The following is a 15,970-nucleotide window of genomic DNA, read 5'->3' as shown; positions in this document are numbered from 1 at the left end:
CCAATATAGTTTCTGTAAGCCTCTGGTGTGACAGAAAATTGATTATTCAGATGTCTACAGTGACAATCCTGAAGACACACAAGATCATCTCTTTTATGAAATATCAAGTCTCTACATGTTCAGCCTACTTGTAATCTTCTGTATATATTGTTTTTAATCACTTAAAAACTTAAAACTATATTGTCATGTATACTACAAGACTAGAAAAATAGAACGCTTAATTAACGAGAAGCATTTCTCTGTCATCTCAAGTGACAGAAACAGATGTGTATGACTCTATCCTTTTGATTACACATATCAAGTATATACACAGTGACACAAATATTCACTTGAACACTGTAAAATGCAAATTAATTAAGCATCGTTAAATATGCAACTAGAAATCACACTTGCCTTCAGCTTCAGTGAAGTGCTTAGAAAAGTTTATTTTGTGCTTAGATTATTTTTCTAAAGCATCACAAAATTACACATCCAAACTCTTCAATGGTAGAATATTTAATATTCTAAAGGAGAGGCCTTTAAAGAAAACTGTTGTACATTATGATATTGTAAGTTTAATGGATTCACACAGCAGCACAACCTAGATGAAAGGGGACATTACAGAAATTGTCTATTACCATAATGGAGAGGTGATCCATTCTAAATATTTATGCTTTTTCCCCTTCTTGTAGCTAACACAGTTTTCTACTGCTGCCGCACACATCCGCCCACCCCCTCTTTTGCTGTGAGGTGAAAACTCTTCAACTCTTCAAGGAGTAAAAATATATTAAATGTCCCACCTTGCTGATACCCACCTGTGAAATAACACACAACAGAAAGTACAGTAGAATACGGAGTCTGTCTTTTCAAAAACATAAGCCTTTTATGAGTTTAAGACATCAGGCATACATTGACTTTGTAAAATCAATTAAGAACTTTCTGTATGAGGACAAATATACATTGAAAACATACACTACAAGATGCTTTTTCCTGAGTAGAATGCTAACTTTATATCAAATTAAGCTTCTGTGAATTTTCAAAATGTAAAATACCAAGGCTTTTCCACAAAATCAAGTAAAAATCAGGAATGTTCACCTTCACATCCAAAAAAAGTTCAAGTAGAGGTTCAACAAGAATGATGTAAAATCTGAAACAAGTAGCCAAGATTTTAAATTATCAGTAGATGCCTCTTCACTTTTAAGGATTCCTCAGTAAACTTCAGTTTGAAACAATTTATTAAAACATGAAAAACATTTCCAGGAAATTATCCAATTTGGAAAATGAAAAATGTAACTCATGGTAAGAAAAATACAAATCATACACTGAACAGAGGAGAACAAAAAGGCAACCAACCTTTTATAGGAATCAAGACAACATCATGGGCTTATAAAATCTTCCTAAACATATCCTGTATTATCATATGTAGAAAACTGTAACTAAAGTAAGGTAGCTTTTATTAGTTGCATACTCTAAAGCTATGACTAAATTTTGGAATTTACCTCTAAAAGGACCTCACAGTTGTCACTGAAATACACATTTCTTGAGACAATGGGCAAAGTTCCCATTTATGGGAAATATGTTCTTTTTTTCACACAGTGAAACTGAGAAAAATTATATCAAATGAGAAATCTTTTTCTCTAAAGTAATCTCCTTAAATACCTCAATAATGCAATACTTGGGAAATGTAATTTTTCAACTCAGACTTGAAAAGGTTATTATGAAACAAACATACAGAAATCTTATTGCTTGGCACCAGATTTTTCAAAAATTAAACTACTGTTTGAACCACCATACTGTTCTCAAATCCTGATTTTTCAAATAATGCTACTTTTATTTTCTGAAGGTAGACTGTTCAACCTAATGACAATCTAGACTGAACCCTGCAATGTACAAGCAAGTCACAGTTCACTTCAAACCAAAAGAAATGATCAATCTTCTGTTTTTGTCAAAATCATATGAATATACTTGTACAAATTAACTAGATTTATCTGTGGCCAATGAAGGAGCCACAGAACGTTGTCTTATGGCATTTTGTGCAAACTCTGTGTTTATTCCTTCTTTGCTTTCAGGTTCCTCTTCTGAAACATCTTCTTCAGCAGCCTCTTGTTCTTCCTCCACTTTTTTCAGAGGTTGAGAAGATTCTAGTAATAATTTTTCTTAAAGATAAAAACCAGAAATGTTCTTTTGTTGATGTATTAGAGTTGTGTTAAGAGTACAATCAAGACACAATTCATATGCCCATAAATTGCTTTGGCACTTACTTATCAATCATGTTTGGATTTCCAAAAGGAAAAAGCTATCTTCAAGAACAAGTGATACTGTAAAAATAACTGGTTTGGAAGATCCATTTTACTTACCAAATTCATTCTTATTATCCACCTATTCATAAACTGAACTGAAATTAATGAACCAGAACTAATGCTGTGCATATTGTTGTAAGAAAACAGACTGCATTAAATATAACTATCTTATATTAACTTGCTATTAAATCTTCTAGCTAAGAAGTATACTAAGACAAACTTCAATACCACCCTTGTTTCAGCTCCCAGGAGAACAGGAATCAGACACTTAAGTTGAAGGCTATTTTCCTAGCCATGTTTTTTTCAAGTGGTTTCGTAAAGATGCTTCCACTTCTCCACATATGTAATTTTATTAAGGTGTAATTACAAATAATATAAGATACATATCTTAAGTATACAGCTCAATTAATTTTTTAATATACACACACACATACATATACCCCCCCTCCCTTTGTTAATAGGGACTGTTGCTAGTTAACTTAAACTTAGAACACACACTTAGAGATCCAGAACACAGAATTTGGCCAATAAGCTTTTCTCTGTTCAGTGATCCGAGACTGTCCCTAATCCTAGGCAACCTGGAATGGAGCGGGAAGAACACGGGGGTGCAAGGTAGAAGAAATTACGGGAAGGAATTACCGTAAAGTGGACAATCTGTTGTTTGGTCTGTCTAGCATCCCTTTTCCTGTTGGGTTACCCCTTCCCTATGCTACATCCCAGGTGGCTGTGGTGGACACAAACGACAGTTTAGAGCAGTGGTTCTCCACCAGGGGTGATTCTGCCTCCTAGGGAACACTTGGCTATGTCTGAAGATATTTTTGGTTGCTACAACAGAGAGGGGTGGTGCTACTGGCAACCAGGGGGATGCTGCTGAAAATTCAATAATGTACAAAAGACAGTTCATCACGATTAAGAATTATCCAGCCCAAAAGACCAATAGTGTCAAGGTTGAGAAACCCTGGTTTACAGTGACTGTTCCAAAAAGTGAGCCCTCTATACAAGTGGAATACACCAGAATTTTTCCAAAAGATAGGTGAGTACAGGGAGAAGTATATTTCCTTCTTACTCTGGGATTATGAGCTATAGCTTTCTATAGTCATTCTATTCTCAGGACTAAAAACAGCCCAAAATGGAGCAAGCAAAGTTATAGAGAACTGAGCAATTCAGAAACATAAAAACATTTGAGCCCCAGGATCCAATCAACTCTGCCCTCAGGCTTCCTGACTATGTGAACCAATAAATTCTGATTTTGCTTAAAGTTAGACTCAGTTGGATCTTTTCCTAGCAACTCAAAATCTAAGCCAAACACACATAATGGAAAACAACTCAAAAAAATCCTGTAGCCTGCCGTAGAAGGGGTAATATCACATTAAAGTATGGATTAGTATCAGCTGTGTCACAGATTACTTGAGACAAATCTGTTATTAGGTTTAAGGTTTTTGAAGCAAAATAAATATAAAAGGTACATTCAGTGACTTAATTGTCTTTTAAGTAATCTGTGCTTATTATATTTTTTCCTACAGGTCAGTGACCCTTGATGGATAAAATTATTCCCTCCCCTACCTGTGTTCTTCTTAGCATCAATGCAACTATCTAAGAAATTTTTTAAAAACCCTATCAGTTGTTCGACAGACAAGGAATACTGTAAATGCAATCTCCACTGATTTCATTTCAGGAGTTCTGACCTCAGTTTAAGTCCTAAGTCACGAAATACAACAGAAATGTCAGGCCAAAAGTCTGGTTTAGGTTCTACTCTCAGCTCTGTCATTTCTGTGTGAACTTGGAAACACAGTTCATCTCTCTCAGCTTTAGTTTCCTCAACCACAAAATGGGAAGAGTATCACTTATGCAGTCTACTTAAAGAGCTGCTGAAAAGCAAATGGGACGACAGAAAGTGAAAGCTCTTTACAAACAGCAAATAAGAGGGCCTTCATAACAGTACGATTTTCAAGATTAAAAATAAATGATTGGTAGGTAATCCTATTAAGATAAACAGCAGTGAATATTCTAATTCTATAAACCCATCGTGTAGTAAAATACAATGGCAATGAGAATCCTCAAGCAGCTACAGGATTTGCTTTTCCCAATAACCTAACAGAAAAACTCAGACTTGACCAGCATACAAAGAAAAAGCTTCAAATGTGGTCACTATACCAATGAAAAGACTTCAAGAGTGGAATATATTCAACTTTTTTTGACCCAAGTATGTTCAAATGGATCCATGAATATCATGGAATTTTCAAACAAACTGACATCAGGTCAATGGTTATCAAATATCTATAAGTTATATGCAGTGTTAAAATTCTCCACACTATAAAAACCAAAAAAAAAACTGTGTTTCTAAATCCAATGGGCTGTCATTCTTACATGAAATATACATCCCTCTTCCCCCACCACTCCATATTTAGAAACCTAAGCTAGAAAGGCAACCTGTTTTATGTGTGATTGTGTTTATTACAGAAATCAATGGGATTATAGTGAATAAAAATAAACATTTAAAAATATACTTACTGGAAGGGTATGGCTGTGGTCTGCGCCTTTTTGAAGGACAAAGGCAATCTGCCACAAATATCATGCACTGCAAAAATAAACAGAAGAAGTATGAATGTACAATATAAAGCCAGTGGAACTATACTGAATTATGAAATTCTAAAATATTTTTCTTCCCAGTACTCTGAAAATGAAGTGCTTACAAGTCCTAATAATAGTCCCGAAAGCAGAGTTGCTAAAGCAAACACTGTATATGATCCCCAAACCGGTAATCCAAGGTCTTCAATAAAATAGTTATGGTAAGTCTAAAATCAAAAGAAAAAAATAAACTAAAAACATGGTCATTTCTTAAAAAGTGACAGTGTCAAAATGTTTAAAATAGAAATAAAATTTTAGCCCATACCCTGATCCACATAGACAGCTGAAAGAGTGCTGACATACTACTCATCCTAAAATAAAGAGACAAGTGAAAAACTGAATCAGATACACAGCTTTGAAGTAGAATACATGTGTGTTACCTAGATCTTCTATTTTTCACTCTATAACTTCCCCAACACAACAGATTTTATTGCTGATGTTACTCAAGATTAGTGATACATCAGTGATTTCAAGCCCATAATAAGAAGGCTTATTAATGGAAATTAACAGTTTCTGAATTTTTGCCACTATGTGATATCCTCATAAACAAAACACTTGATCATTTTTTTTTTCCTTTTCTCCTATTGTTTTGACTATAACCTTTCACCTGATGATTTCTCCAATATACTTTGAGTACAGGTTACAAGCTCTATGGAACAAACTGGTTTGAAGTTAGGCACACTGTAAGCAAATGGCAACTCTTATTCACCCTTGAAATCTTCCAAAGAAGTAGAGAAGGGAGCCTGAAGGAAGACTGGGAGCACTTGCTGAGTTGATCCTTCCCACCTAAGCATTACCCTCCTTTTGTATTAAAATTAAACTTACAACAGCATTAGTTTGATATAGTTTAATGATATACAAAATAATCACACAAGAAATAAATGCTAAGTTACCATATAAGTAAAACGGTAAAAGTAAAAAGAACAATTTTCACATAATTAAACCCAAGTAGCTTTGATGGGCAGTTAGAAAAGAGGCCTGCTCCAAAACTTAGCTTTGTGGGTTCCCTCTAGCAGAAGTGGGGCCACTTACACATAAACTAATTCACACACAAGCCAGAGGTCCTGCATGCAGGATGGCCTAATCCAATCACTGATCGCTGGGTGGATGAACCTGCCAAGCTGACCCTGGGAGCGCCTCTTACTCAGTCTACCAATAAAAAAGGTATGGACTGCTGTCCGGAGGAGTCAGCGGAGACTTACAAGCGACCCCCACTTCCTCGACCAGAGAGGGGAAGAATCATTTATGACATGAGATTTCAAACAAAAATCAGTTACATTTTCAGTCCAACACAGACAGGTACATTAACCATGTTGCTTCTGTTCTTTAAAACACAAAATAGGAATAGGAACAAGGAACTGAAACATGAATCACTGTGTTGTCTCACTGTAGTCTGTGCTGATTAGATTCTATCAGGAAGAGCAGGTGCCTTATTTGGGTTGGGCATGGTGGCTCAGTGGGGGAATTCTGACAGTTCAATTCAGAGGTGTAAGGAAAAGGTCCTAAAGATGAACTTTCTTTTTCAAAATACTGCTTAGGGATGATCATGCCCCCACTCCCAGATCCAAAGCATTATCGCTTACACTCTCCATCCTCCAAAGGCAAGTGTGGTAAGAGGACAGGAAGAGACAGCTTAGCCACACCAGGATGAGCCCATGGTGGCCTCAGCAAAACTCAGTATTCCCAGAGGTCTCTCAAAGGACCCGTGAGGCCTTGCTCCCCAAGAAAGATTCAGAAAATGTGCTAGTTATGCCCAATCCTACTGCTCCATAGCAAGCTGCTCTGGAGAAATGTACCCTCTACCTACATATAAAGCTCAGTGGTTAGTCATGTCATTAGGCTCATTGTTCATCCATACTATTCGTACAAAAAGCTATCAGACAGGTGGAATAATTCAATCACACTAAATCAAGAACTTAAATCTAAAGGTAGCATGAGTAGGCATATGGTTGAGGCTTCTCATCCAAATGCTAAGCTCAAATGATAGGGATTTCCCTGGTGGTCCAGTGGTTAAAACTCCACACTCCCAATGCAGGGGCCCTGGATTTGATCCCTGGTCAGGGAACTAGATCCCGTGTGCCGCAACTAAGAGCCCATATGCCTCAACTAAAGATGCCACACACCGCAACTAAGACCTGGCACAGCCAAATAAATAAATATTTAAAAAAACAAAACCAAAGACAAACAAAAAACCCCTCAAATGATAGTTTTACCTATTGTATCGCTCACACTCTTAGGGGGATTTATTAGTTTTTGATGATACAAATGACCATATTTACAGAACTAAAATATTCCTAAAAAGACTTAATTCTATAGAAAGCCTCCTTCTACATTAACAAGGATCACAGTATCCACTGGACTTAGAAGATAAAGTCAAACTGAAAATATCACATAGTAAATCTGAACATATCTTAAGAGTCCTAGAATTAAAACTAAGTAAATATGCTTTATTTACATGAAATATATGTCCCAATTAATCCTGAAATAAATAAGAGAAAAACCCCTCATACTTACAAAACAGAACCTGGACCAACCCATGATGAAACAGGTTCAATACTCTTCCACTCTTTTTCACTTATAAAGTTTATGAAGTCCTTCTTAGTCCTTGGGCCCTGATAGCGCCTAAATTCACCATTTTTACAACTAAAGATCACAAGTAAATATTAATCAGCACCAAATAAATAAACTTTGTTTTGCTATTTCTATAACCCCATTTTACAATCAATCCTAATCTTCAAAATCATCAGCAATGCAGAAGTAGCAAATTACACTAATTACCTACCCTTGACATCTTAGCCCCAAATTTAATTAAACACTGAGGTTATACTTTTAAACAATCGTAAGTCTTAAGACTGTTATTGTTACTCTTCCAAATAATAAAACTATGAAACACAGTAAGTAATTATATGTCAATTATGTCTCAATAAAAAACTGGGGAGAAAAAGAAATGCAGTACGTAGATATATCTCAGAAAATTACTTTTAAGCCACAATACACACATTAAAGAGATGACTTCATGAAAAAGCAGTTAGAATCGCGTCTGACATTTATTATTTATTAGCTATTGTTAAAGAACTTTCACAGCCATCATGGTTTAAGTCGCTGGAGGCATCTGATGCAGTGACATTCGGCTTCGCGTTCTTCCTGACACCCACCTCCTCCTTCCCATTCCTAATGCATGGAGCTCTGTCATAGGATCGTAAGTGCTCTCCCTGTTCCCACATCTTCACCATTTCTAAATTACCTTAAATAATACTGCCAGTCTAACTCTACTCAATTAACACTTCAATTTTTATCACTTTAAGCGCAAAAACTTTCCATAGCTCCCCACTACCTACAGTAAGATCAGAGGATCCTTTATCCACCCAGAGCCAAAGACAACAAGGAAGCCCCCACTCAAAAACCCAAAGTTTTGCGGAGAAAATGACAGTTGAGCTGTTTTTGAAGGATAGGTAGGATTTCAGCAGGCAGAAATTAGGGGAATGAGCATGATAAACAACGTTACTAAAAGAAAAAGGCAGGAAATTCCAGAAAATTTCAGGGGGTGTTAAGACAAGGGGGAGACTGACTAGCCAGTTTAGGGGCATGTGGAGAAAAGGACTGAGTAAAGACGGAGAGAAGCACTTACAGAGACAGAGAAGAGACATTTAAACATATACAAAGGGAGTCGTGGCAAATAAAAAGGTACAGGGAAACAGATACAAACATGAAAAAAAGACAAGGAAAATCAAGATACACACAGAACCGCCAACTTCTTGTTTGTGTAACTTTTAAGTGAAGGAGAGGAGTGCCTCCTGGCATTCAACCCACCAGCTAGATGAACATTAAGGTTCAGGGCAGATACAGAGATTTAAGATTTCTTATGGCCAGTTCAGAAGATAAAGACAAACTAAAAAACCTAACACTGAACACTACATAATCTTGTTTATTCTGACTTAACAACCATTTCACCTACCACTGTCCCCAAGGCTGAGCTACAGCACTTTCTAATAGCTAATGTTTGAACATACCATGATCCTAATTATAACTGTTTATGAGACTGTTCTCAGGATGGAATGCTTACTCTGCACTCTTGAAAATGCTACCTCCAAAGTTGAGTTTAAACCGCATATTCTCCAGGAACCAGGCCAAAGCAGCAATTTTTTTCCCTTACCAAATTTCCTACAGTACTTACCACAACTCTGCGCTCATAATCACTTACTAGCTGAATGGTATCACACCATTTCTCGTGCACATCATCTTCTAAAACAATTACAAATCTTTGGGATCACAGATTGTTTCATGCATCATTCATCTATCTAAAGGCACCCAGAATGGCACTAAGCAAAGTAAGCCTTCTAGTAAACTTATTGAATATAATGTTCTTTAAACATTATCTAGGCTGGAGGTCTACTATTCTGATTACACTATGATGCATCTTTCATAACTACAGAATCTTCAAATACTTACTGATAAACAGTAGGAAGAGCACTTATGATAAATCGTCCGCTTAGTCCTACAAATGATAAAGAAAGATTAGAAATAAATACAAGAAAGAACACACAGCAGGTTTTATATGGGCCAATCACTTACCACTTAAAAGCTGACTCTGAATTACTTGAATACTAATAGGCAAAGAATATGAAATTATACCTAAAAATAGTTGAGCTCTGTAATATAAACAATGAAAGAAATTCCAATTACGTACTTAAAGCAACTGAAAAAAAACTCTACTATACATTATCTCCATTTAAAAGTATGTAAAATCTGAATATTGAAGACATTTGTGAATATATACGTATAAACATTTGGTCAATTATACTACTATAAGATTACTAGCTGAGTCATGGGACAGCACAATATAACTGCGGTCTTAGGTCTAAAATCAAATGAAACTGCATTTGATAATCAAAAAGCAAACACAGAGTTTCTAAGGTATTGTTAAAAATGGAAAATATTATGAATCTTCCAAAAGGTGGGCAATAACAGCATCAGCTAACATTATCAACCATGTGTTAAACACTAAAATAACTAAGAACCAATCTATGACTCAGTTTTATGATCTGTAAAACGGGGATACTATCTACCCCACAACGTTGTATAAGGACTACATAATAAATGCAAAACACTTGGAGCAGTACCTGTAACAGTAAGTGCTCACCAAATATTAGCGATTATTACCATTTGGGATGGGGCAGAATCAAGAATCCAGGTTTACTGTGACCAAGAACAGGTAAGAAGAAGCATCTGTAAGGGCAGGGCCTGACACTTCTCCAGGGGGCCAAGTCAGGAGGCCACAACCATGAGGGCTTTGTAATTAACAGCCAATGTTCTCAAATCACAGTTAAAGGATTAAATTTGAAATCCAATTGCAGAGATTTAGACGACTCACACAGGGAATGTGACCTTGACTCTATAAAGAACCTCAACCACATGCTCCTTATTCTGAAGCTTGGTACAGATGCAAATGCTGGGTTAACCAATGTCCACCTGAGCCACAATGTTCTAGGGCTTCTCACAGACGTCTTACATACTAGTCTGGGGCCTGAGATGCAAAGGAAAAAAGATCACAGGCAGTTATGTCAGGGAAGAGTTGGGGGAGGGAGATGTCTCCAAGGTCCCTTAGAGCAATAGAGAAAAGAAGTAAGCTGCCATACCCAACCAGGGAATCCACTTTCTGCGGCACTTCACACTGAGCCCCCATCAGGGAGGTGGGTAAGTCAGCCTAACCAGCTGAAGACAGTTCTGTTTTTAAAAACTAGTGAAAGGTAGAGTTAAGATCATGCAATGTGGAAAACAGACCAACAGATCATCCCAATCTGCAACGAAACAAAATTAACCAAAGACTTACAGTACCTGGCTGCTCTGTGACATCTACTTTTGCAACATTAACCTCAAGATCTTCTCCCCATTCGGCAAAACTTTCCCATTCTGGTTGAAGATTCTGACAAGCAGGACACCATGGAGCATAACTAAGAAATAGTTTTTAAAAAAGTTAAACACTCTAATATGATCATATTGGGATAAAAATTCTAAAATGTGTAACTTGTGAAGAATATTTTATACTAAAAACAAGATAGCAAAGTGGTTAATTTTGTGAAGATGAAAAGGTTTTAAGTGTGAGTCGAACACTCTGGAAATCAAGAACTATGAATTGATAATGCTAATCACAGAAAAGTAATTCTGAGAATAAGTTTTTAAGACACAAGGCCTTTTTCAAGTGCAAAACAGCTCTTTAAAAACCTTTGGGGGCTTCCCTGGTGGCGCAGTGGCTGAGAGTCCGCCTGCCGATGCAGGGAACATGGGTTCAGGGGACACGGGTTCGTGCCCCAGTCCGGGGAGATCCCACATGCCGCGGAGCGGCACGTCCGGAGCCTGTGCTCTGCAACGGGAGAGGCCACAACAGCGAGAGGCCCGCGTACAGCAAAAAAAAAAAAAAAAAAAAAAAAAAAAAAAACCTTTGGATTTCTTTTATTATAAGGTGGGCAGAAAGCTCAAAGCCAAATTTGGAGTTCATCAGTTTTAACAATGGTATGTGCAGGAGTCACAAGTGCCAAGGTGCTAGTAAAAAAAGAGGAAGCACCCACGGCTGTGGTGAACAGGAAACACGTGCCTCATCTTAAGGAAGGAAACACTACATAGCTTGACAGGTCCAGGACAGCTGGCCCAGTGCAGCAGGCTATTCCAATTTAAAAGGAGCTGAAAATCTGCATTTTTATGTAAAAATGCTACCTCAAAACTTAACCCAGACACAAACACTAGGCCGGCCAAATGAAATTCTCTGCCCAGACCTTGGTCAATCTCGGGTTTATAAATCTGTGGCCAAGCATATTAGCATTTTAATTACTCTTCTGGTATTCATTCTTAAAAGGCTCTGAATCTTTCCTAGGATTTGATTTTTCCCATTTTATTGTATATTATCTCATAATTTACCTCAGTTTTTTTTAATGGAACCAGGAAGAATAAAGCCTGTACCTGTTAAACACAAGAGTAGAGTTTCTGTACTTCATTCTATTTTCTTGACTTATTTTATGAAAATAAAATTCCTAAAAGTAATATGCATTGTGGAACAAGACTAGTACCATACACAATAGCCAAAGTCCGTAACAATAAATTGAATTACAATGAAAATATCTCTGTAACATAACTCCTGATCAGGGCAGATTTAATGCAGATAACTAACTTGTAGTAAGAGCTGACTATCATTAGAAATACTAGATCCTTTTTCAAGTTTCTTTTGTTTCTTCGGTGCTTTTTAGAGACAACTTCATATTCAGTAGGCTAGGGGAAAAAATACTACGGTATGCTCTTAATTTCATACAGATGCTCTAATTCAAATCCCCAAATACTTCACTTCTGACTACTGTATTGATATAGTTTGATCAAATGAGTTAATAAAAATCTCCTTGAGTAATACTTGATTTAATTTGCATAAAAGTTCATAATCACAATTGTTCAACACATTATTTATGAAACTGTGAATATTTTATGGGCACTATCTAAAACAAGGTACTGAGGACAATGAAACCCAAATGCTGTCCCTGGTTATATTTCCTCTCCCCTGCACCTTCAATGGTGCCTGAAAATTCATTTCACTGAGTTACAGATTATATGCATACTATATAAACATTTCCCCTATTGTATCCTGCATACAGATGTTCTATGCCTTGTTTGACTTTATGACTCAGGAGTTACTGATGTGACCTTGTGGGTTCTCCCTTGGGGATGTCCACCTCCACCTCCCTCCTTAACTGGCAACCCAACCACCCAGAAAAACACCCGCCTGAACCCTGTTAAGGAAGGGGGTTATTCTAACAACATCTACATGTCTACTCTGTGTTAGTTTCTGGAGACAAAAAGAAAGCCACTATGGCAATACCTGGACATATTAATTAAAGCTTTTAGATATGTCTCTCATCTGTAAAATGCGGGAAATAATACCTATCTTATAGAATTTGTAAAGAATTAAATATGATAACGTATGTAAAGAGCTTAGAAGTGTTTAGTACAGTTAACAGTCAGTAATGGTGTTTTTTACTAATGAATAATGACTAGTACCACTAATAATACTGCCACCACGGTCACCACCACCACCAATTTAGTGACTAAAGCAAAGGCAGACAGTTTATTATCTACCGATGCAGAAGGGACGTTATTATAACGGAATCACCACAGACACATGGTTTTATCTGAACAATAAGTGACGAACTGACGCTCTTTTAAGAGTTTATAATCACACTCATACATTAATTTTTTTAATGCAATACCATTTAGAGAGGCATAAGAGTAATAACCCAAAACATTCAGTACTTTGCAAAAACACACAAAAGAAAAATGAAACGTGGGCAAAGAAAAAACAACAAATGATAAAGGGAACGCAGATGTTTAAATAACGCAACTTGAATTTACTTGGCATTTACAATAAAAATATGCCTAATCCATAAAATAACATTTAAAATAAACTAAAAGAGTCTCAAATTCTAACACTGTAAGTGGACTACTTTTTAAGGATAATGAGACAAAAAGAGAGGAGAGGTTCACTCAGTTTCCTCCTTTGTAGAGTTTGGTGAAATAAGTCTGTTAAGTCTGTGAAGACTCATTCCAAAATGAATAATTGTATAGGAACTAGACAGACCAACCACCCTCAACCCCAAAGCCATGAAGAAAGAGAATTCAAAGCTGAAAGTAACCTCACAGGCGCACCTCAGTCCTAGCAACCGAGCTAGGGTGCACACTTTAGAAGAAACTTAACAGAGTATCCCCTGGTCAGAAACGAGGAGGGGGTGGGACCACGGCTGCGGAGGATCCCAAGAGGAGTTAGGGGATCGCGAGGAGTCGGGGGCTCCCGCCCCGCGCCTCAGAGTCGCAGTCCCGGGTAGTCTGGGACTCGCATGAGACGAACGGGGATGAAATCGGGCGTCCAGACTTGGAACTAGGACCCCAGCCCCCCGAGGGGGCCCCGAGACCACCGCCCCGCACTCACAATTCTATCATCCACTCTCCTTCCAGCAACTCTCTCCAGTTCTCGTCCGTGATGATCCGCACGTCGCTCCGCCGCCCGTGGGTCCAGGGAGCCCCCCAAAGCAACAGCAGCAGCACTGCCACGGGGATCCTGAGACTCCCGGAGGGCGCCATGTCGGCCGCGCGCCCACCCACAACGAGCGCGGCCGCCCTCACTTCGCGAAGCGGCTCTGCACTTCCGCCCGCGCGGGCTGATCGGCTCGTGCGCATGAGCGCGGCGACGCTCGCGCGCGCGCGCGCCTTGAGAACTCTCAATGCGCATGACGAAGCCAGGTCCTAGTGGGTTGGTGGAGCAGAGAAAAAGGGAGCGCTCCTGTTCCCTAGTGCGCATGACAGAAAAGGGGTCTCTCGTCCTGTCTTCTGCTACGCTCTAAACCGTTTTGGAGAAAGAGTGAACGGAGGGCGTGGTATAGAAAGTGGGGCGGGACTTCGGAGAGGAACGGCTTAAAAATTTGCCTCAGGATTTTGGCGCCGAATGATTGGCATTTATACTTAACGAAGGCAGTGGGTAAGTTTACACTAAAGCAGTTTCCAGTTAAATGCCCGTCAGAGTTTTCTTTTGTTTCCTTTGAAAATTTTTGTTGGGAAGCTAATGGATGTTTATGAGTCCGAATATTGGTTTACTTCTGGGGGATTACAGACTGTAAAGGGGTACAAGAGAACCTTATGGGTTCACTTTGTATTCTGTATCTTGGTCTGAACAATGCTTACACAGGTCCTACCTAAAAAACCATTGAGACTGTATAGCTCAGGGAACTCAGTGCTCTGTGGTGACTTAAATGGGAAGGAAATCCAAAAAAAGAGGGGATATATGTATACTTATAGCTGATTCACTTTGCTGTACAGCAGAAACTAACACAACATTGTAAAGCAACTATACTCCAATAAAAATTAATTTAATCAAAAAACACACACAAAAACATTGAGCTGTACGTGTTTAGTGCACTTAGGATGTGTATTATGCACTTTAGGATGTATATGATGCCTCAGTTTTTTGTAATGCAGTAGTTACAGAGATGCTAAATCAGAAATTCAAAATGGAACAAGACGCAGGCTTGTAACGAATATTTAAGGGGTTTTTTCCTCAAGCATTTGTAAATACAAATGCAAATCAAAATGTGCAGTCTTTAGAAAGTATTAATCAGTCAAATGAAAATAGTTGCCATTACACCTCCTCACTTCACATTCTCTCCTAAACTCAATCCAGTTGGCTGATTTCCCCATCCCTTCGCTGAAATGCCCTTTCTAGGACACTAGTAATCTGCGTGTTAACATTATTTTTACTTGACTGCCAGCAGCATTCTGTCACCACACCCTTCTTGAAAGGCACAGTGTGGTGCCTCACTTGCTTTTTTTTCTCCTCACTAGCTGCTCCTTCTGAAATTCTTGGCCGTCCTCTCGTACTTGACTTCCAGACATTGGCTTTCCCCAGGATGCTGTACTGGCCCCCCTCCTCTTCATATCCACATGCTCCTCCAGATAACCTCAATTCTGGCTTTAAAAGCTATCAATATGCCTGTCATTCCAGCCCTGACCTTTCTGGGAACTTCAGACATGTATGTGGTTAAAAAACAAAAGTCAACCAAGTAAATTTAAAGATCTGATTGTCTTGGGACTTCCATGGCGGTCCAGTGGTTAAGACTTCGCCTTCCAATGCAGGGGGTGCAAGTTCGATCCCTGGTTGGGGAGCTAAGATCCCACATGCTTGTGGCCAAAATATCAAAACAAAAAACAGAAGCAGTATTGTAACAAATTCAATAAAGACTTTAAAAATGGTCAACATCAAAAAAAAAATCTTAAAAAAAAGATCTCATTGTCTTTATTTGGTGATTCATGAATCAGGCAGCATCCCATCTAGCAACTAGAAGGGCTCTCCTAGAGGTTATACAGAATGGAAGGCTTTTATAGGAAGAAGGGTGAGGTAAGGGAGTTATTAGCAAAAGAAAATAAAATTATTTTTTAGGCCTTTTTAGGAGAGGAGAACTGGCAAGGGTTTTATCATGAGATTGCCTCTTCTTTAAGTCTGGATTTGCTCTCATGGGGGGCAAATTACTCCATTTTAA

The 15,970-nt window shown here is 38.2% G+C and overlaps 1 protein-coding gene and 1 non-coding gene across 4 annotated transcripts; both read right to left on the bottom strand.

The window, feature by feature from the left end:
* Positions 1 to 401: 401 nt before the first annotated feature.
* On the bottom strand, positions 402 to 14,117 carry TMX1 (thioredoxin related transmembrane protein 1). 3 transcript variants are annotated; one of them, XM_030854958.3, is made up of 8 exons: positions 13,870 to 14,117; positions 10,743 to 10,858; positions 9,357 to 9,402; positions 7,422 to 7,550; positions 5,173 to 5,218; positions 4,973 to 5,074; positions 4,791 to 4,857; positions 402 to 2,135 (listed from the first exon to the last, which is right to left on the bottom strand). In XM_030854958.3, exons 1-8 carry the CDS (start codon positions 14,115 to 14,117, stop codon positions 1,954 to 1,956), a joined length of 936 nt encoding a protein of 311 aa, XP_030710818.2. In that variant the 3' UTR covers positions 402 to 1,953. The 3 variants fall into 3 exon arrangements, with proteins under 3 accessions (XP_030710818.2, XP_030710819.2, XP_060150796.1); XM_030854959.3 differs by lacking the exon at positions 4,973 to 5,074 and having other exon boundaries at positions 13,870 to 14,109; XM_060294813.2 differs by lacking the exon at positions 7,422 to 7,550 and having other exon boundaries at positions 13,870 to 14,109.
* On the bottom strand, positions 10,491 to 10,625 carry LOC115852498 (small nucleolar RNA SNORA70). The gene has a single exon (XR_004039175.1). It is a non-coding gene; the product is annotated as a small nucleolar RNA SNORA70 (small nucleolar RNA).
* Positions 14,118 to 15,970: the final 1,853 nt, after the last annotated feature.

Source organism: Globicephala melas, chromosome 2, assembly GCF_963455315.2.
Source record: "Globicephala melas chromosome 2, mGloMel1.2, whole genome shotgun sequence".
Taxonomy (NCBI): Eukaryota; Metazoa; Chordata; class Mammalia; order Artiodactyla; family Delphinidae; genus Globicephala; species Globicephala melas.
The sequence above is the reverse complement of the archived record's forward strand: the minus strand, read 5'-3'. Positions and strand labels throughout refer to the sequence as shown.